Source organism: Oryzias latipes, chromosome 13, assembly GCF_002234675.1.
Source record: "Oryzias latipes chromosome 13, ASM223467v1".
In the NCBI taxonomy this organism is placed as follows: domain Eukaryota; kingdom Metazoa; phylum Chordata; class Actinopteri; order Beloniformes; family Adrianichthyidae; genus Oryzias; species Oryzias latipes.
In genome coordinates, this window is record NC_019871.2 from 15,441,737 (window position 1) to 15,462,318 (window position 20,582).

Here is a 20,582-nt window from a genome sequence, read left to right on the forward strand (position 1 = left end):
CAAGCAGACGGATGATTGACGGGACTTTTTTACTCCCTCTGATTGGTAATCGTTTTAGGTGACCCTTATTAATTAACCTGCTGACACTAAACCAATGTAGGCTCAGCAACTTTTCATCAAGTCCTCAAATGGGTTCGTTTTTTTTTTCATTTGTTTATATCTATGTTCATTTGTTTATATCTAGGTCATTTCGGTTGGTTGTAATTTTGTTTTTATATGAGATATTAATTGTTTTAATCAGACAGATTCTATTTTAATTGAATTAGTAAGTTACCACGTATAATGTGACAATATGGATGTAAAAAATTGAATCTTTTTTAGGATTCAGTATTACAAAATTTTGAAAGCCTGTTTTGGAAACGTGGTCTGCGTGTGAAAAGGGTTTTCTCTCACGCACACACACACACACACACACACACACACACACATAGATGCATATCTGGACACAATCAAGAACAGCAGCATTTTGCTGGGTGCAGTCTAACAGGGTGGTCAGACTGCTGTGATTAGACACACCCTCGGACTGCTGCGGGTCAAAGTGCTGACATTTCTGGGTGGCTCTGGCCATGTGGTCGCCTCTGCAAAATCTGTTATTAGACATCAGAGGTCGCTTAAGAGTGTGTGTTTTAGTGAGGTACAGCATGCGCCGGTGTGTCTCCGTTTTAAAATGCTGTGCGCCTGACTGGTGGTTGCTTGTAATGTAATCATAAAGGAGTCCATCTCCATTCTCTCTTTGGTTTTAGGTTTGTCTTATGGTCAGCAAAAAAGGATTATTTACTGAAAAAAAGCAAAAAGGTATCTGTCAAATGATTTCAGCTGAAATATGTCCCATCACATCACCAGCGTTTTTCTTCATTCTACAAAGAAATCAGTTTCTTGTTTTGTATGAGCTTTTTTACATTTCAATTTCAATTTAACTCATTCATTTTAAGTTTTTGTGTTCTACTGTTTTACTCTAGAAAAGTGGCGTGTAATGACCTATCAAGTTCTTTAAACTGCACAAAAAGTAAAGCACAAAAGTTTTTCTATTGATGAAGTAATCACACTGAGCTTTTATGCTGACTTCTTACTTTTTTAATGTACTACCAACCTTCCAGGTGTTTAAAAGTATGTTCTATTTATGTTTGCGTATTTTAAAACCAATACTGATTTAAAAGCTCTGATATCAAATGTTTTCATTTATAGTTGGCAACACAGATGGGGTTGTTTAATTTAAAATTAAATATACATTTTTATGTGATGCAATTGTTTTCACATGATAGTTTATTTTGAACTTGCTAATGCAAAACATCAAAAGTGTGGCATTAATGCAGAAATACCTGACCTGGATATAATAAAAAAGGAAATATAGTGACTACAAATAGATCTATTAATAAAAGTTAATCATTTAGGAAAGTAGGGACATTCGCTCTATAGATAGCTAAGGATTTCCATGTCCTTTTGAAGATCACAAAAGAAACTTTTATTCCAGTTATGGGGAACAAAAGAGTGAAATGTTCCTCATAGTGCCAAGGTTATTAGTCTACGACTGAGGTCATAGGAAGAGGAGGTGGGGGACAATTACCTAATTAATTACTAGTCCTGTACACACACACACACACACACACACAGCCGTGACCTTTACTAATACAGTTTGCAGCCGACCGCATAAACAGGACTCACCCTGGCTCTCTGTCCCTTTCCCTATATTGCAAACACACACACACACTCAGACACACAGAGCAGAGGCCGTCAGGAGCCAGCAGAGTTAAAGGGAAAATCAATTACAACTCAGCTAAAGGGAAAGAGTTGGTTGCTTGATGGCTGCATGTCAAGACGACTGTAGGTCACAAAGTGTGTGCGTCCGTGTGCAGGGTGATGCTTGTGCATTAGTGTCTGTTCAAATCGAACCTCCTCCTGCTAGGATTCTGATGAGATCATTTTCATTTTAAAGACCTTTTCCCAATTAAGTAATTAGTTGCTTGGTGTTTCTCTAATTATAGAGTTGTTCATAAAAGGGCTGCTGACCAGTCTGAGATCTAAAAACCGAGGATAATGCACTTTTTTCTGCACACACACAGTCAACACAGACATGCACAAACACACAGCCTGGTTCAAAATCAAGTTAATGCAGTCAAATGCTTGTTATTTCTGGTAAAGGGCAGGGCAGGACGCCGTATTTCTAATCACACTAAAACAGGGCTGTGCTTAATAAAGAAGTCTGTGAGTGTCACCGACAGGCCCAGTTCTCTGCACTGAATATATTTGTACTAAAAAAATCAGTTTAACCTAATTTCCTAAAACTTTTTAGGTAATTGTTGCTCTTGCAGCAGTATCCTAAAGGCTGCAAACATGAAGCAAATGGGAAAGAAAATACAATAATGTTAGGAATGCTGCCAATATCCATTTGAAGACGGTCAACACAGAAAGTGGCTGTGATCTTGAATATCTCACCACTCAGCCTGTGAAAGTGTCACTATTTAATGAGATTCTGTGATGTTGCCCAGACTCGGGACATCGGCTAACACTCATACAACTCTTTTTTGTTTTTTTGTTGTACACACACACACACACACACACACACACACACACACAGATGGTGGGAGACGCTCACCCAGCTGGTTTGGGTTTGCTCTGTTTCTGTTGTCTCTGTGCAGTCAGGTCAGCGGAGACGGTTGGGATTTTGCATGGATTTCAAATACACTGGCTCATTTTTCAGAAGGGGAAAAAAAGCCTATTCAGTTTTCTACTTGTATTTATTTTTTTCCTAAAATGATTTTAGATCAGCTGAGAACATACGAGCAGAAAAAGAAGTGAAAGAAGTGGGGAGAGTAGGCAGAGATGTGAGTGAAGATAGCTGACCATGGCGCGTGGCTGTCATGTCATCCTGTCATTAGCAAGTTGTTTGGGTCTTTAATTCATCATTCAGACCTTTATTGACTGGTGAGTGGGAGATCACTATCAGTAGGAGACAAAAGTGGCTTTGAAAAAACACACGTTCACCAGCTGCTCCTCATTTCCCAACACCAAACAGATATCCTATAAGATCATATGCATATAGGTCACATCATATGGAAAAGCAACATTTTTACCATTTATTCTGATCTCGTGTTCAGATATAGCCTTTTAAAATCCATTTCAGTGATCCTATAAGCAATGTATGTTGTAGCACCGCATATCAGGCTGCTTAGTGCGTTACTGGTGTGTCTTTCTCCATAACATTATCCTGCATTTTTCAGGAATTCGGATATAGGAGTCACTTTGTATATTATGTGTTTGTGTTTTGGGGAGGGTGTGTCATGGGAACATGCTTTGTACTAGCTTAGCCACCTGTCTGTCATTGGACATGTCTCTGCTCATATTCCCTCTCACAAACACATGCATGCATGCTCATACGCACGCTCCTCCGGGACACGCTTGGGCCATCTGGCTCAGCCTGTTCGGATTTTCCTTCATTTTGTGTGACCCGTTGACCCCCGAACCTCCACAGGGTTCAGGAAGACGGCGTCACACCCTGTCATTGCTGCGACGACACGGTTTGGGGTTTGTCGCCTTATACGGTGAACATGAGCAGTTAGAATTTGAGTGTAAATTAAAATATCCAACCCTCTTGCAGCTTCAGTCTTTCTACGGATCAACCTGGGAATGTGGATCCTCAGTGCTCTTTACACGTTGCTTTAATCAGTCTCTTTCATGCTTTTGCTTCACTCAAAATAAAACTGTAATTTATATAGCATGGGTTTATTAAAAGTTACTGCATTTGTCAGCATCTTTAAAGTCTTCAATCAGCATGTTCTCTTGCATGTGCCTGATCAGTCTGATCTAGTGCGTTTACTTCTAAGGTCATCTTCTTTTTATGTCTTTTATTACCTGTGACTCTTAGCACTTGACACTTTCAGCGGCTCCCCATGGCTCTGAAAGATAAGGGTTAATGGATTTGTGGTGACTAAAGTTTTTATCGCAATTTGATCTGCTCTTGCTTTGTTTACAATGGAACAATTTTGGTTAAATCTAAGTATTGATTATTATTCATTAGTGATCATATCCTGAAATATGAATCTCCTCCATATTGGTAAAGGCAATATTTATACAAAATAGGTTTCTGATTCTGCTTGTTTTGCTCTCACTAACTTAACTCTTTGCTCTGACAAATTAAAATTCTTTTTTTTTCTCTGAACATTTTCAAATATTTCAATGCTTTTACTCTAATTTTTTTCAAATCCAAAACTTCTTAAATATTGACCTGCAGCTTTGGCCTGCTAGCTATCAATTGAAAATCAGCAAATCAATGAGCTTAATAGCTTCTCATTAGCCACTTGATACATTTCCAGGGCTAACATCAGAACCTGTCAGCACTTCCTAATCAATACAGTCTAAAAGCATTATTCAAGCTGGACCCACACTGAACACCTCTTGAACAGCAGAAATTGGCTGTATATTTCTGCGTGGAGTTGAAGATCCCATTGTCAGTTTCTGGTTTGAAGCAGTGCCTCCTTAAAGTTTTCTGATATGCTAACAAAAATCTCATTAGTGGCAACGTCTATGCTCTCCAAACAAACAGCAATCTTCTTCCCAGCCGCACAATGTCCTGCAGACGGTCATTTGGTGCTGATAACGAAACCTCATTAGGGGGATTTTAATAAGTAACCTCTTTTTTATTTTATTTTATTTTTTTGTGTCCGGTCTCAAGTCGTTCATTAAAGCAGCCTGTTGTTTGGGCCTGGAGAGTCATCCTGCGAGGTCTTTGATCGGGCCAGGATGCTGCTGCTAAGAACAGGGCCAGCCCCACCATCGCCCTCAGCACACAGCCATGCTAAGCTTAACTCTGCTTTTTTTTAATGCCAAGCTGTGAGTGTGGGCATGTGTGTGATTTTCCTCACCTCAGAGGTTACAAAAACACCACCATCCAGCCTTCAGGTAAGGCCTACAAGAGATCATCCAAGATGCCCGCTCTCCCAAGCGGACATTCCCCTGGTATTGTCACCACAGCTGGTATTTACTAACGAAGGCGAAAAATGAATAGAAAGAATGTCAGCACATTCACACTTAATGAATCGACTGGTGTGCTTGCAATAGCCTCCGTGCATGTGATGCGAGTTTCCCAAACAAATCAGGTACTGCTGTAAAGAAGGGATGGGGGGGGGGGTACAGGAGGCTGAAGGTGGAGGCTGGCAGCGGAGCCGTTGGCCGCTGAAGCAGATGGAGAGAGAGGGAACGTGGATGGTGGAGGACAGGGCAACGGAGATAAATCATTAGAGAGCAGGTTATTGGAAATGCGGGGAGATAAAAGAGTGAAGAAGCCAGTAATTGCCTTAAAGATCAGACTACAAAGCATTACTTTGGATTTTACAAGGCCAGCCAACAACAAAAGAGCAGTAATTTATGAGCTCAGTGTAAAAGAATAGCATAATTACATTAAAAATTAATGCTAATGAGGGCTAAAATGGGAAAGGTGGTTATTATGAAAGTTTGTATTCATCTTCTCGGGGTTGAATGATGGCTAGTGGCTTGATTAATGGCTTAATTTCTATCAATTAGCAGGCAAAAAAAATCTCCACTGAGACGAGCCTAAATTGAGCATTGAATTACACATCTTTACCACAGTGCAGGGAGGGGGGGGGGTGCATTACTGAAGCCTGGAAACTGATGGATGCTGCCACACAAGTAAGAAAGTAAGGTTTGGGACGTACACAGTTTTGCAACTTTGTCCCTATATTTACTAAACTTCTCCTACAGCCTTTTGTCTTGGTTTTAAAGCTGCAAATCTGGTAACATTTTCTGGACTTTTGCTGCCTGACATTCCGTGGTAGAGGGCAGATGTAGCTTCTCCCGTGTCCCTGAAGGGCACAGCATACACCCTAAAGGCTCAAAGGTAGAGCAGTCCTCCACCTTACAGCTGCATAGTTTCAAAGCATTGGCTAGAAATGTATTGAAAATCTACAATCCTGACTCCAAGATGCCACGTTTTTTTTAAGTGACAAGATTAAGTTATATGACTTAAAAAACAAAAGATTAACTGAAACTATTCATTTATTAAATGCAGTAGGTTACAGAAAGGAATTTACTGAAGATTTATACGTGAATGTAAAAATTGATACCATAAATGTTCATTCCTTATTATTCTAAGGAGTGGGGTTGAGAATGTTTACAGTTTAAGTAAATTAACACTTTTCTTCATCGAAGAAAAAAATGTTCCTCTAAAAACCACATCTTCATGCGGTATACATGGAGTTTTCTTAATTATGTTGTTGTAGCCTAATCATTTCATAACATTCTTCAAAGGCTTTTGCTAAATAACTGTAAAAACCATTTCAGCGAAAAACTCTTGTTTACATTTAGGATTTTCTTGATTAAAACATCAAGTGCTGCGCAAATTTAGTCGGCCCGCCGCTGCAGTCAATTACTGAAATTACTCAGCGGCCACAACTCATGCAGCTCTGCTGATCTTGATTGACGAACTGTAGGCCAGAGACAAGTCTTACAAGGACAACACAGCCATGGCCCACAGGCCGAACACACATGTGTTGTGGAACAGCACCCTCTTCTGGCGTAGACGTGTAGTTGCTGTGTGATAGTGCCGTCTGCACGGCTAAAGAGACGAGCTGAAATCCTTGTCTATCAGCTGCTTTGATTTTCCCTCCTCATCTTTGGGTCTTAATCAATGAAGTGGACAAACAGCTATTAAGAGAAAACAATAGTCTATTGATCTTGAGGCGCTCATTAGCACCGCTGTCTATCCAACTAATTTCGGTAATGAGAGGGCAGGCAAGTTTTCTGAGCCCGTCTTTGTACCAGAGCACAGACATGCATTGATTTAATCACGCAGGGACACAAACACACATTGTCACACCCTGCTTGGTCACTATCCCTCATTCAGATTTGAATAAACAAAATATTAGCTTACATTCTTTCCTCGTCCTGATAATGAATATTACACTTACACCATAAAGAGATTAAAAAAAACAGACTTTGCTGAATGTTTTATTAACACCTTTTCCCCTCATTTGGTTTGTTTTCTAATATCTTTCTCAGCTTTCACTTCTCTCTAAAAGATAAGGATTCCTAATGCGGTGACAATTGAGTCGACCTGTTAAATTAATTTGCCAGATAATGTGTCAATATTAAATATCAACTTTGACCTCTCCGAGCTGCAGAGTGCGCTCACCCAGCAAGAGTATTGATTTTTTGTCCTCCTCGGAGTTCGCCGGGCCAGCACTCAAAGTCCATTATTTTTGATTTTCTCATGAAATACATATCTTTTCCCGCTGACATCTGACAAACAGCATATGGAAGTCATTTTATCTACCAATAATGTGTTTGTCAAAAAGTCTGAGGCCTTAATGGATCCCTGCATGGCACACGGGCAGCACAGCAGCAGAAGATGCCGGGAGATAACGTGTGTGGCTCTCCGCACGCAGATTGTGCGGTTACCGTTTGTGTAGGGCGCTCTTGTTTAAAGGACAGCAAACAAGAGTTCATTGGGGGGAAAAAACAAAACAAATGAAGTAAGCTAAACTAATTGAGGGGCCACAATGTTAAATCAGTCTCTCCCAGAGTCGCACATATTCAGCACATTATCTCTACACACCGTTGTGTATAGAGATAGCGGTGTGAAGGACAGGCCACCGTCTACTGGAGGATATTGGGCCAGTGTTCAGACTTCATCAAGCGGCCCAGTCAAGGTAACGGCTATTTTTGGAGCTGCCGGGCAATCGGTCTCTGCTCACATCTTCTCACGCCGCATGACAAGCTGATCACCTGTCAGTTAAGGAAGGCGTAATGTTTTTCGTCACTCAGTCGTCCGGCCCTACACGGCATTAAGATCAAAAGCGGGTTTGTTGAAGTGCTGATGCCTTTAATCGCATGTGACATTTTTGCTGTGAACGCGGAAACAAACATGATTTATTCATTTGACACCAAGGCTATGAAGATGAGTTGATACACAGCTGTAGCTGCTTTTAATTGGTATTATCCCATCTGGATGTGTTTGTGTTTGTGTTGCTTTGTCCAGTGACCATAAAACATTTGTGAAAGCTGGGATTTCACATGTTTGGCGGCACATGCTCCCTGGTTCCTCTCAGTGTATGTGTTTTGATGACAGCCTACATCAGTGCGGCAGAGAAACATGGATGTCTGCTGGATTGACAGATAGAAAGATGGTAGAGTGCAGGAGAGGATGGATGGATGGGAACGAGAAGGATGAATATTGACTGATCAGTGGAGAGATTGACAGCTAGAGAATAATGGGAGCATTCAGACTTTTTTTTTCCCTCCCTGTCGCTAACTTTCGTGGCGTACCTATTTTTTGCCTTCCCACGCGACAAAGACTGCTCTTGAATTCTTGAAATGATTTGTTATCTGATATGCAGAATCCTGATGTGTTTATATCCAGGAGTGATTTCTTGGAAACCCTTTGTGTCTCTTTTGGGGGAGATCGGACAAGCTGGAATGGAATACTCTCTGATACATGAACAGTGTATGAAACTTAATCACATTTAGTCTCTGTAATGAAATTCCACTGCAGTGAGTTTGTGTTCATATTTTGATTATTTTACAATGCCATTATCTGAGTGTAATTCACTGTCTGGCTATTACCTTGTTAGTATGTTTTTTTTCTGTCTCTGCCTTTTGTAAGAATGCCATGTCCTTGGCCAAGCAGGAGAGCTTTTTCTCTGAGGCCAAGATTAAAATAGGAGACTATCATATCTCATCTTGTATGTGTCAAATAGCATTATACAAGGGAGAGCTCCCAACCCAGATGAAATCAGGGGCTTTTTAGGACACGACAAGGGATAGCTGATGCTCCATGTGAGTCCTTCTGGATATGTGTGCTTTTGTTTATGTTTTTTTTTTTCTTTTTCTCTGTGGAACATGTGTTTCAGAGGGAACTTCTCTGGAGGAGCAAGTGAGAAGGATAAAGGACATCGAGGCCATCGAGAGTGATTCTTTTGTTCCTCAGGCTTTCAAATCATCCCGGGACGTTGTAAAGGTGCGTTCCGTCTCTCTTTCTCTCAAAAACCTTCAATCTGTAGCTTTTTACTCCGTCTCTTATTGAATTTCCCCCCCTTCTCTGCAATGCTGCGCGGTCTGTCCAGAGACGGCAGAGACCAAATCAAGCTCTCCCATTCAGCACCATTTGTGCAGACCCCCCCCCCATTCGCCACCTCTGAAGCAGCAGCAGCAGCACCCACACAAAAGCTGCTACAGGCTTTTTCCTTGTGTCCCGCCTCTGTGGCGTTTTACCCCCCTCTGGTTGTGCAGATGCAGACAAAATACAGGGGTCATTATGGAAATGTTTCCGTCTCTCAAGCAACAGGAATTAGATTTGTTGGGGCTCATGTCTGCTTTAAAAAGAAAAAAGGGGGGGGGGAGCGTTCGACAACGAAAGACTTGTACTTCATCTTTTGATATGCTTGATAAAGATTTAAGACTCAAATAGCTCCAGATTTCACATTATTAAACCAAATTCAGATTTCAAATCGGTTTAAATATTGATTTTTTTTTTTTAGAAATTCCACGTGAATACTATTGCAGGATTGTTCTTTGGTCAGCTTAAAATCCGATATGTTAGACATACTGGAGCATCTGCTCAAGCATATGTTTAATTCTGAAAAAAGTTATCTTCAAAGATTCTAGAACTAGAAGAAAATAAATAAAAGTTCAAATAATTTTTCCCTAACGGCTCATTTGATCTTGCCGTCAGTCATAAAAGACTCAGTTTTAACATTCAGATGTGTTTTTTCATCCATGTTTTTGTTAACTTTAAATTTTTATTTATATATATATATATATATATATTTTTTTTTTACAAAATATTAATTATGGATGTCGTTTCTTTATAAAGTAAAAGCTGAACATTTTTAATTTATGGACCATATAATTTTGGCTTACATATAAAAGTACAGTAAATTTGCTATACATACTATAAATGTTTGTATTTTAATACATTTCGAACATGTTAAGAGTTATGGCTAAAAACAGCATGAAATTCAACTGGCCAAAAATAATGTCTTTGCTAGCAACTTGCATATGTTTTGAGGTTAGGGGGTCAAAGCAGAGCACAAGTGTCCAGGACTTATTAAGAAAGATGCTGGTTACATCCACAATTTTTTTAGCCAACATGCACATATTATAAAACAACAAACTGTATCCTACAAACTTCTCTATATTTGTAAGTCAGTGTGGATAAAAGTGATTATAGCCAAAAAAGTGTTCAGTGTTTGTAGACTGATGCTAATATATGTTTTTTTTAACCAATGAATGGTAACTATAAATGATTATCATTTGACACTCAAGAGAAACTTTCTAAATATATTTAAGAAACTAAAAAAAGCAAACGTGCTTCCTTTAAAGCCAGCTGCATTCATTAAAAATGGATATTCTGCATATCAGTCCACAAGACTATAATGAGTAGTTTTAGTGTCTGCTATTTGGCTCAACATCATCTTTCTTGGTCTGTGTGTTTCACATCCTTCTCACTTTTAGTATCGTGCCAAATAAACCTCAAAAAGCTACTTCCAGCTTGGTAAACATTTGCTCTAAAGCTGCTGTTAAGATTCTTAAAGATACACGGTCTCCACAGTGTTTATTCTGATATTTCTTCTTTCTTATGAACGAAAAACAAAACACGCCTTTTATTAAAATATGGTGGTTATGACAGTTTTAAGACATAAAATTCAAAACTTTAACACCTTCATTGATCTTAGTAAACAAAATCTACTTAAAAGTTGTTGTTTTTTTTGTTGTTTTTAGCTTTTCCTTCTGTATTGTACTTTTAGGGTACATATAGTATTTATGATTTCTAACAAAGTTTTCTAACATTTTGTCTTTTGGCAGTATAACGCAGATGACACCATTGCACTTATGTGAAATAAGTATTTTGTGTGTGTGTGTCAAAGTACCAAAAGAGGACAACAGTCAGCTAGAAACAAATGTATTTTACTTTCAAGGATTTTATTTTCTACCTCTATTTGAAAGTAATTCCGACCATCTGTTCATAATTCAAATCTCAAATAAGGACCTTTTCATAATGATCTAAATATTTTAGTATTCAATATTTACTTGGAGTGAAGCAATCTCTACTGATAACCTATAAACCTATAAATTCATTCTGGTCATTTGTATGTTTTTTTTACCTAATAAGCTGCTCTGTTAGTGCCATCTGCTGGACAAATATCAAATTACAAAAACTTTTTTTTTTTACATTTGTGTCCAAATTCAACATCTCATGCTTTTAAAATGATTCATGTCTATATTCTTTTTTTAAATGAATGTGCCTAAAATAAACACTGAATTATAATCCATTATAGTTTTATAATACAGTGTGTTCAAACTCCATATTTGGTAGCATTCTATGCACGTATTTTGTTTCCATTGTACTATACGGCTGCTTGTTAATTCTGTCCAGTTCAATTTGTGCTCAGTTTCAGCTTTCAATAATATTCATTTCAGATTAAAAGTCACAGATTTGTTGTGTTTTGTGTGTTTTGGGAAGCACAGACTGAGCCAGCTGAGGTGAAAGTGGAGTCAGAGAGGGCGTATTCTCAGGACATCTCTCTTCCCACATCTATAATCTACAATGACAATGACACGCTTGCCCATCCCAGTGTAAGTTCTCCTCTGACAAACCCTTTCTCATTATCTTCTTTTGTGTCCCCTCGAGCCATCAACCGGCTTTCTAGAGTTTTCTTAAAAGTCTTGGAACCAATAATTGCTTAATTGGGAAGCTTAGATAAATTGGTTTCATTTCTTGATCTTTTATTTGCTGCATTTTTGATTTGTGTATAGGGTTTGAGTTTACAGATTCATAGACATAGTTGGTAAACTTTTTTTCTTCTTTTAGAACTGCAAATCCTGCTACCAATACTACCACAATATTCACTTCATTGCAGTGTACGAAGTCAGTGCATCAAATTGTACACGACATAGCCTTCTAACATCACCTCTTCCTCTGACTGCAAACCAATCATGAAAAACGAGGAGGAAAACTTTAAACTCCAATAACACTCCCTGGGGCTTCACACTCATCTATCTCCACTAGGAAAACTAAGTTATGCCCTGATGTATGCAGATAACCCACTCACATACAAGCACAATGCCCCCCAGCCCAACACACACACAGGCAAAGACTCTCAGACAGGCTGATGTATGGTTGCAATATGCCCCAGGCGGGCCCTGGCCCCAGCTCCAGCTCCAGCTCCACATCCCATTAGAACAGATGAGTCCCATTAGCCCAGCTCAGATACTGTCATCCCACACACACAGCCTCATTAGCACCATGACACTCGCACAGAGCCGACAGACAGAACCCTACTGGTGTCGAATCTTACACGCAGATAACGTGCACTGCAGCTGTAAAGCAGCTCGAGTTGGAAATGAAAGATTGACATGCTCGAGGCGGGGGGCCAGCCATCTGCATAATGCCATCTTATCAGCACATCGATGTACAGTATATACACACTGCCAGCATGTCAACATTGTTCCTCATCCTCAGATAAATACATGCAACGAGAATGGGGGAAAAAAAACCTCCCGTCCGCCTCAGTGCTTTACTTCTCAGTCATTTATGTTACTCCCTAATAAACAGATGCTGTCATTCATCAGACACTTGCAGCAGCCGTTTTATAGCCCCTTTACAATCAATATCACCTCTGCTTGCAATGCTCCACAATAAATAAAAACCCACACGAGGCTGAGATTATGAGTTATATGTTGAAACTCGTGTGAAATTGAAACTGAGCAGATATGACCAGAAAAGGGCCATGAAAAGACCTCAATACATTATAACATTGTCTCTGTGCCAGCAACTACACTGAGGTCACATGGATGTCAGTGGGAAATACTGATAACTGTGTCATAAACTTGCATGGGATCAGAAGCCATTTGTTTCTGTCAGAGTGTGAGGTGATGAGGAAATCAGCCTGAACACACACATGAACACACAATACGCACAACTTAGACTTTGGGCTTGGTCATACAGACATGTATTTGCACAGGCTGTAAATACACGTCACTGCATATATTTCTGTATGTTGAATGTTGGCAAAAGTAAAGCAAAGCTATGTAAAGCACTAAGGTTTCAAACTACAGCCTGTAAAACATTTTGACCTCACATACAATATAAAAATTCTATTGTTTTATATTTTATTCCAGTATGTTCACCAAAGTAGGACTCCATATTTGTCAAATATGAAGACTGTGATTTTGTTTATGTCTTTGTGCTTAGTAACATGTCCTTTCTGCACTGTCCTGCAGCTGTTCGTGGACAAGGAGCAGGCTGAGGAGCTTTGGCTGAACAGACTGGTCTCACTGCGACAAGAGAGGCTGATGGGAAGCCCTGTTACTTGAAGACAAGAAGACAGTGATTTTTATAGCATCACAATCTGTGTGATGTTTTGTCATGTTTTTTGTTTCCAATCAGTCCTGATATGTTGATATGTCTACTTTTACTAAAATAAATAAAGAACGAGCTGTTGTCCCTATATATGCGTTGGCTATTTGGTTATGTAAAGGATAAATGCCTTGTGTTGATGTTTTCTCGGTGCTGTGCTTCTGTTTAAGTAAAGGTAGATTCTTGGCAGTGAGTAAACTCACAAGTCTACTTGTGGAACTGCCACACTGTAAATCTACACTGAGCCTGGGACCTGACGTATAACTCTTATGCTCTTCAAATAGTCTGTGCCGTAATAGAATTATGATTAAGAAGGTGCACAGACTTGAACAAACCCACCCTTTATGCTTTGGCTGCTTGAATAATTGTTTTTAGGGTACTTTTGACTGTTTTACCTGCAGGTAGATGCTCCCCAGTATGGCTTTATGAATAAAGCTATAAATCTTTTCAAAACAAAGGATTGAATAGTTCATCTTTGAATTGCATTAATCATGCCAAGAACTATTTTCTCTGTTCTATTTAAAAGTAAGTAAATGCAATTAAATTGGCCTTATATGGATAATTGAGATAACCTCCCTCGTGGGGAGCTGCTCTAGTCAGATAAGAAAAGGCTTAATTTTCAAGAATCTTCTCAAGTGGCGTTGTCATGGCAGCGTCTTGACAACATGAAGCGAGTAGGTGCAACCCGGTCGAAACTCCCTGTGAGCAACCAATGCGGTAGCGGCGTTCCTGTCACGTGATCTGCGTCAGAGCTCAGAGCTGCTGGGCTCTCGGAGGTATTCAGCCGCAGAGAGGCAACGGGCGCGCGCACAGACGGACTATTTTTCTCTAAACTCCGTTAAAATCTTCGAAAGTTAAAGAAAATGTTCAACAGGATGCTTGGGGATTTTGAAGACGACCCGTTTTTTTCGTAAGTAATTAAACTGTTCAAAATGTGTACATGATATTTTATTTTTACTTTGGTATGTGTTTGGTGTGGTTTAATACAACTAACTGTTTTGCTAGCAATTAATCATATACTTGCCACATGTTTTAGCTAAAATGACATGCAGGCAAATAATGCATACAAGTTCATTCAAATGGTCGCTTTTTATATCAAATGTAAAACTCTATATACATATTATCCTCAAGACAATTAAGTCAATTGTGTTTTATTAATAAAATGAATAAAGTTATATTATTTGTTCGGTTTGCTATACAGCCTAATGGAACGGTTGCTGTGCTGATTGAAAGGTTAAAAACGTCCCTATATAACCGCCCTGTTGTTTGGGTTTGAACGTCCCTGTCCTTCAGCCACAGACATGGGTCAGCGCGTTAGCCACACTTGACCCAACTTCGAAGTCAAGTAGCTGAAATTATTTTAGGACAGAGGCTCCTGTTCCAGCGTGCTGCATTCATCTGAGTTGACCCCCCCCCCCCCAACTAAGCTGATGAACGAAAAAGGAGGCATTAAAAATACACATACCACCTTCAACTTCCCTGCTTGCTTGCTTGTTATTTTTGTTTGTTTGTTTTATTGAAAATATTTTTCTTGTTCCACAGAGATCCGTTTCATGCTCACAGGGAGCATGTCCACCGTATGATGCGCAGCCTTTCAGAGCCTTTTGGGACTTCTTTAATGCCCAGTGTAACGGATGGAAGGAACCGTGTGGCAGATCCTTTCACCTCATCCTCTCTGGCCCTGAGAAATGAGCACAGGGTGAGAACACTAATGGGGGGGGGAAAAACTTTTTTTAGGACCTTAAAAACTCAACTTGTGAACTAGAAAACTTTGCCTATAGAATAAGGAAAGCGACTTATAAGTCCTTTGGCTAACTCGAATAGTGGGACATTTGTTGACATTTGACATAGGTGTAGTGCTGGCTGGAAGCTGGCCAGTGGCCGTTAAACTGTAGCAGAGTTTCTGAGTTTGTGGAAGGGCGACCCCGTTGGCCTCGCTGGACAATTCTATCTAGCCCTTCCAAGTCCTATTTATAGGGCATTGTTCCACTGACACTGTTTTCTTACAAATACCCACACAGACTTCTTTGGCCATAAAACCCCCCTGAGAGCTCTGCTCAGCTGGAAATAGCTCCATCTTTGATATTACTCACTTTGGTCATGGGTGCCCCATTGATGTTCTTCTCATCTATGATGGTGAGAGATTGCAGTACATGGTCATGGCAGGAAGGGTTGGAGAAGTCTGGGACTCTTGCGCGTACTGGGACATCTTGATACTAACTTTACCAGCTTGCACCAAGACGAGAGGTTTGTAGTTTTAAAACCTGTATGATCTGAAAACTGCCCTTTTCCCAGCTGAATCAAACATCACCTGCTTTTGTATTTGTATCCTTGATGATGACGGACGTGAGAAGTGTCCCTTCAGTCCCCAGCCGTCTGCTTTCTCATCTGTAGAATCCATTAGCAGCTCAAAGTACTTCAACAGAGTGACCTCAGATGACATGAAGATACTCTTCAAAAGTTTATTCAAATGCCAGTTAGGTGTACAATTAGGATGAGATGTTTTTGTACTTTTTGTGGCTTGTTAATAAATTATGGCAAATGTTTGATGTCTCTGCTGTTTGAATAAAGAGCAAAAAACGATTAGGAAAAGCCGTGTATTTAGTCTCCACGTTCACCTTCAAACTTATGATCAGTCTATGGAATATTAAACTAATAAGGTAAACATTTTTAATTAAAACAAAATAAGAGTTTTTATTGTCGCTTGTTGGTGTTGTGAAGGAGGAGGGGAAGTTGAGTCCGGTCGTTCAGCTGCGTGTTTGGCTTTCACGCAGCGTGTGCTGTACATTCAGATGTCATGAGGCCTCTTTGCTTTCTCCTTGTTGCTCTTTTGGTCCATCTGCTTCCTCAGAACTTGGCATCACGGGAACATTAACAGCTTGATGACAGACAGTTCGCTCTCGAGCTGCTCTCCTATATCACAAACACAAATGTGCACACAAAGATATATTGAAACACACACACACACCATCAAGACATATTTACGAACACGGTTTAAAGACACACACACACTCCTTTGTGTACATGCTGGTGAAAGGCTGCACTTCTTACATGAGCTTACTTACTGTGAGCTTCCCAGTGGGAAAACACGCCTGCCTTCCACTTCTGCTGTGTTCTCACATTTCCCTCCCTTAAACCAGCGCCAGCTGCTGGGATTATGTTACTTTTCGAAGCATTAATTCAAATGGCCGCGTAATTTAAACATACTGTTTAGTAGCTGCTTTTGATTGTATTTTTTAAAATTTAACCGGAAAGGAATTCAAGAGAGGTAAATCATGTTTTTTTCCCAATATATATATATATATATATAAAAAACAAAATAAGGAATTAAAAAAACGACCATTTCAGGGAAATTTTTCCAGGATTTGCTGATGAGAATCATACTTTTTGTCAATTGATTTAAAAAAAAACTGGAAAAGAAAGTTCACTTTTATTTTTTACATTTTTGTCATCAAGAGACAATTAGGCAAATATGATCATGGTTTTGTTTGGACAGGACACACAGTTCCTCACATTTTGACTCTTGTATTGCAAATGTATTCAACTTGGTTTAGTTTTTTTCCTCCTCTGTCTGCTTTGAAACCCACTGTTTTGAACAAGTCTAACATGCTAAGGCAGTTTAGCCCACTTACATTTGTACATCTCAGTCTGCCAGATGGCCTAAAATAATGTGTAATGTAGAACAGCAGGTCTGCACTTCTTATTTTCCACCTTTAGCTTCTCTTCTCCTGTTAGTCTGACCTAAATATAATGTTTGCAGAAATATAACGGGTATTTATTGGTGCATAGATACCGTTTTGGTCAGGAGCATTTCACATCTGCTTGACCTTTAAAAGAGCTGAGGGGGGCAGCCTTGGGTTCTTCACCCAAGCCCCCCGAACCTCGACCTACCCACTTTAGCTTTCCTAGAACCAAGCTCAGTTTCAGTGTTAAAATCCAAACTAATCTCTGGCCATGCGACCCAATTACACATGGAACGCGGGTCAGTCAGCACTCAACTGATTACACACAATACCTCTGGACTTCACCACCACCCCCCACCCCTAAGAAAGTGCTGGTGCACACATAGTGATAGCAGTTGAGATGCTTATCCAGGCCCATGGGGTTCCAAACACCTGTGGTCTGTAGTCCAGGGACTGCTTCTCCTTCCCTTCCATTCTTGCACCTCGTTTCTCTCTGCTGGTAACTCCAGAAGCTGTGTGGCCTTGAACAGCATTCGGCCTGCTTTTAGCTGCGTTTGGGGCTTCAAAACCAATGAAAGCCAACTTTGCCGCTCAGAGCCCTTCAGAAAGCTGCATAAATGAATGAGGACGTTTGAATAACAGAAGCATATGTGAAAATCAAATTGCAGAGAAGTTGTTTCAGTCTAACTCTAGTTTGGGCAGCAACAGATTCCATCATTCGCATGTTTCTGATGGTGTTTTGCTAACTTCTAGAGCTGCAAATATATTCAAATACTGTTTTGACTCTTAACATAATGTGGCTTGGCTCCCTAGGAAAGCAGCCGCTCATTATTAGCGTTGGACAGTGTTGACAATATGGTTAGTTTAGCTCTTTTGCTGTTACTCATTAGAAACTAGAGAAACTAGAGTGTTTTCTCTGCATTCGCTCTGCAGTGATCCACAATGCTTCCTCGTCCTATTACATAGGATGTAAGACTTGACCAACAGTAGTTTAGTTATAGCAACAGTCATTTATTTGAAGGTATATCAATAACCTGTGAATTATCTACAAAACATTAGCTGAATCCTGGCCTCAAATGAGGCTCTGGTAAAGGTGTTGGTGCAAACTCCTTTCAATCCATTATAAGCATTTCTAACTGCTTACAGATTAGAAATGTTGGACTTTAATTCACACATTTGGGCTGTATATTATTTCATATTATTATGACTTATTATTCATTTGTTAAATATTACTGACACAGTTTAAAAATATCGTTTTGATATATAACATGTATTTTTAATGAAGCTAATTACTTTTGAAGTGAATGCATACACCTAACTCCCACAAGTAACAATAAATATTACTTAAGGAGCGTTTCCAAAAAAAAAAGGGCAGAATTAAAATAATTTTCACATAAAATCCCTACAGGAAGAATCTTTAGATGGAAATCATGGTTTTAAAGGTTGTCCGTACTTTTCTAGGATGGTATTAGTTAAAAAGTCATGATGGTGTTTTCTCTGTCTGTGGCTCCAGGATCTGATGAGGGATCCTTTTGGGATGTTCGACAGTATGATGACCAACATAAGGAACACGATGGAGGGGATGCACAGAAACTTTGTATGTTGACCAACCCCCCCCCCCCTCCCTTTTTAAAAATAATCCTTATGACAGCTCTTTTTTTTTGACTGATTTGCTGGGTAAATTGTGTGCATTATGTGTATTTCAGGACAACTTGTCCACAGATTCAAACACCCACGCGTTCAGCTCCTCATCAGTTATGACTTACTCAAAAGTGGGTGATGAGCCTCCAAAGGTCTTTAAGGCCACCTCCTCAACTCGCCAAGCCCCCGGAGGAGTAAGTGCACTAGGAGGACAGGAATGCAATTCAGTGTTGTAAATCTTTTGAAAACGAATTCAATACATTCAATACATACACTTCTTCTTCTGCCAGTAGGTGCTACCAATGAGGTGCATTTTTTCAAAAATGCACCTCATTGGTAGCACCTACTGGCAGTTTTTTATTAGTAGCACCATTGACAGTTATCTTGTAAACAAACATGGTTCTGTTCTGTCTTCTTAACCGTGTTTCTATCTTAGATCAAGGAGACTCTGCGGGCTCTGAAAGATTCAGACAGTGGGCTGGAGCAGATGAGTGTTGGCCACTACATCCAAGACAGAGGACATGTCGTCGAGAAGAAATTCAACAAGAAAACAGGGCAAAAGGAGTTCAACCAGGACTTTCAGAACCTAGATGAGTGTATGTCAAAGCACTCACCTATGAAAACCGCTCAGCTGTAAGCCCCAATCTCACTGTGCCTTGCATGCTTTCAATCCCAACCTGTAGCTGAAGCACAGTGTTTCGATGAGGAGTGGCAGCAGGAAGCGTCCAAGTTTCAGCCGTCCCGTCCCAGGCAAAGTTTAAGGGAACATGAACCCCATGCTGCTTACCGGCCAGCGCTTCCTGGTCCTGAACATGGCAAAAGGTCTGTAGTCACAGGTACCCTGTGAAGTTTGTAGTGTCTGTAACCCCACGAATGCTTGTGGTATCATATTATCTCATTTTTTGTTTGGTGTTTCTTGCAGAGACCAACAAAGACAGACGTCTGGGAGTAGAGACAAAGTCAAACGTTCAGTAAAAACAAATCCCTAAAAGCATCCTCTGGCTGGTTTGTCTCTCTGCTGATGAAAGGGTTTCATGAATCTCACCGCTTCCCTCACACACACGCTGTTGATTTTCCAACAGTCAGATTGTTGTAGATGTTTTTTAAATAAAGATCATTTTCTTCAAGATACTTTAGAGTATAAATTGCTGGGAGGAATGATTACAGACTGTGCCGACACAGACTATCATAAAACAGAAAGACATTCTGTTTTAGAATCTTTTTACCTGTGTTCTTTAGATGCAAGCTATTAAATAAAACCTGGCTAAATATAAAATATATATAAATAAATACAAACATAGCTTATAGATCTGAGCTGTTTTGTTCATTATTTCTCCTAATTCAGAAAAGGGCTCGTTACTTTTCACATAAAGATCATGTAAGATAAGTCTCCAAACACAAATGTCCACAATTTGCTGTTGTAATCATTTATCACTTAAGTTTTCTTTTTAAATCTCAACACTTGAGGCATTCATTTTTATATTTTTACTTTTGTTTTTCCCCTCTGATGACATCTGTATTATGAAGCGCAGACTCAGCATTGGTTGTTGTCTGACAATAAAAATAGTTAAAACAATTTTTCCCATTGAACTTGTACCAGAACATTTAGCAACAGATGATATCCCTTGCTTTATAAAGCTTTCCTTCAAAGTGCTTGGAAGAGGTTATGCTGTGATGAACCTTCCGGGACCTTTGGTGATATTTTTGGAAGTGAGCACTTGTCAGTCTCTCAGTGTAGTCTGAGACGTAACACAGCTGCAGCCCCTGCACCTCCCTCTCATTTGTTAGTTCAAATGTTCCACCTACTATAAAAACTCTTTACTCATAAATTTATTTATTCCACTTAGGAAAACAACACAAATTTGTTTTGTTAGTGTGATGCAACTACT

At 39.7% G+C, this 20,582-nt stretch overlaps 2 protein-coding genes and 1 long non-coding RNA gene across 3 annotated transcripts in view; 2 read left to right on the forward strand and 1 right to left on the reverse strand.

Annotated features, from left to right (window-relative positions):
- rsrc1 (arginine and serine rich coiled-coil 1) overlaps positions 1–13,460 on the forward strand; it is a 134,568-nt gene extending 121,108 nt beyond the window's left edge. The window contains exons 8-10 of the mRNA XM_011482566.3: positions 8,862–8,968; positions 11,479–11,586; positions 13,234–13,460. Of these exons, the coding sequence (XP_011480868.2) occupies positions 8,862–8,968; positions 11,479–11,586; positions 13,234–13,326 (308 nt within the window). The 3' untranslated portion in view covers positions 13,327–13,460. The remainder of the gene's footprint in view (positions 1–8,861; positions 8,969–11,478; positions 11,587–13,233) is intronic.
- Positions 13,461–14,041: 581 nt separating this feature from the next.
- mlf1 (myeloid leukemia factor 1) lies at positions 14,042–19,996 on the forward strand. The gene is made up of 7 exons (XM_023961513.1): positions 14,042–14,279; positions 14,912–15,068; positions 18,566–18,649; positions 18,759–18,887; positions 19,130–19,289; positions 19,377–19,515; positions 19,616–19,996. Exons 1-7 carry the CDS (start codon positions 14,233–14,235, stop codon positions 19,680–19,682), a joined length of 783 nt encoding a protein of 260 aa, XP_023817281.1. The 5' UTR covers positions 14,042–14,232; the 3' UTR covers positions 19,683–19,996.
- Positions 15,818–17,751, reverse strand: LOC105355429. The gene is made up of 2 exons (XR_909844.2): positions 17,485–17,751; positions 15,818–16,282 (listed from the first exon to the last, which is right to left on the reverse strand). It is a non-coding gene; the product is annotated as an uncharacterized LOC105355429 (long non-coding RNA).
- Positions 19,997–20,582: the final 586 nt, after the last annotated feature.

Bases quoted from the DNA above. Each gene is read 5' to 3' on its own strand.
- mlf1 (XM_023961513.1), top strand. From the start codon at position 14,233: ATGTTCAACAGGATGCTTGGGGATTTTGAAGACGACCCGTTTTTTTC. The intron at 14,280-14,911 runs GTAAGTAATTAA...CTTGTTCCACAG, and splicing joins GAAGACGACCCGTTTTTTTC to AGATCCGTTTCATGCTCACA. The intron at 19,516-19,615 runs GTCTGTAGTCAC...TGTTTCTTGCAG, and splicing joins GGTCCTGAACATGGCAAAAG to AGACCAACAAAGACAGACGT.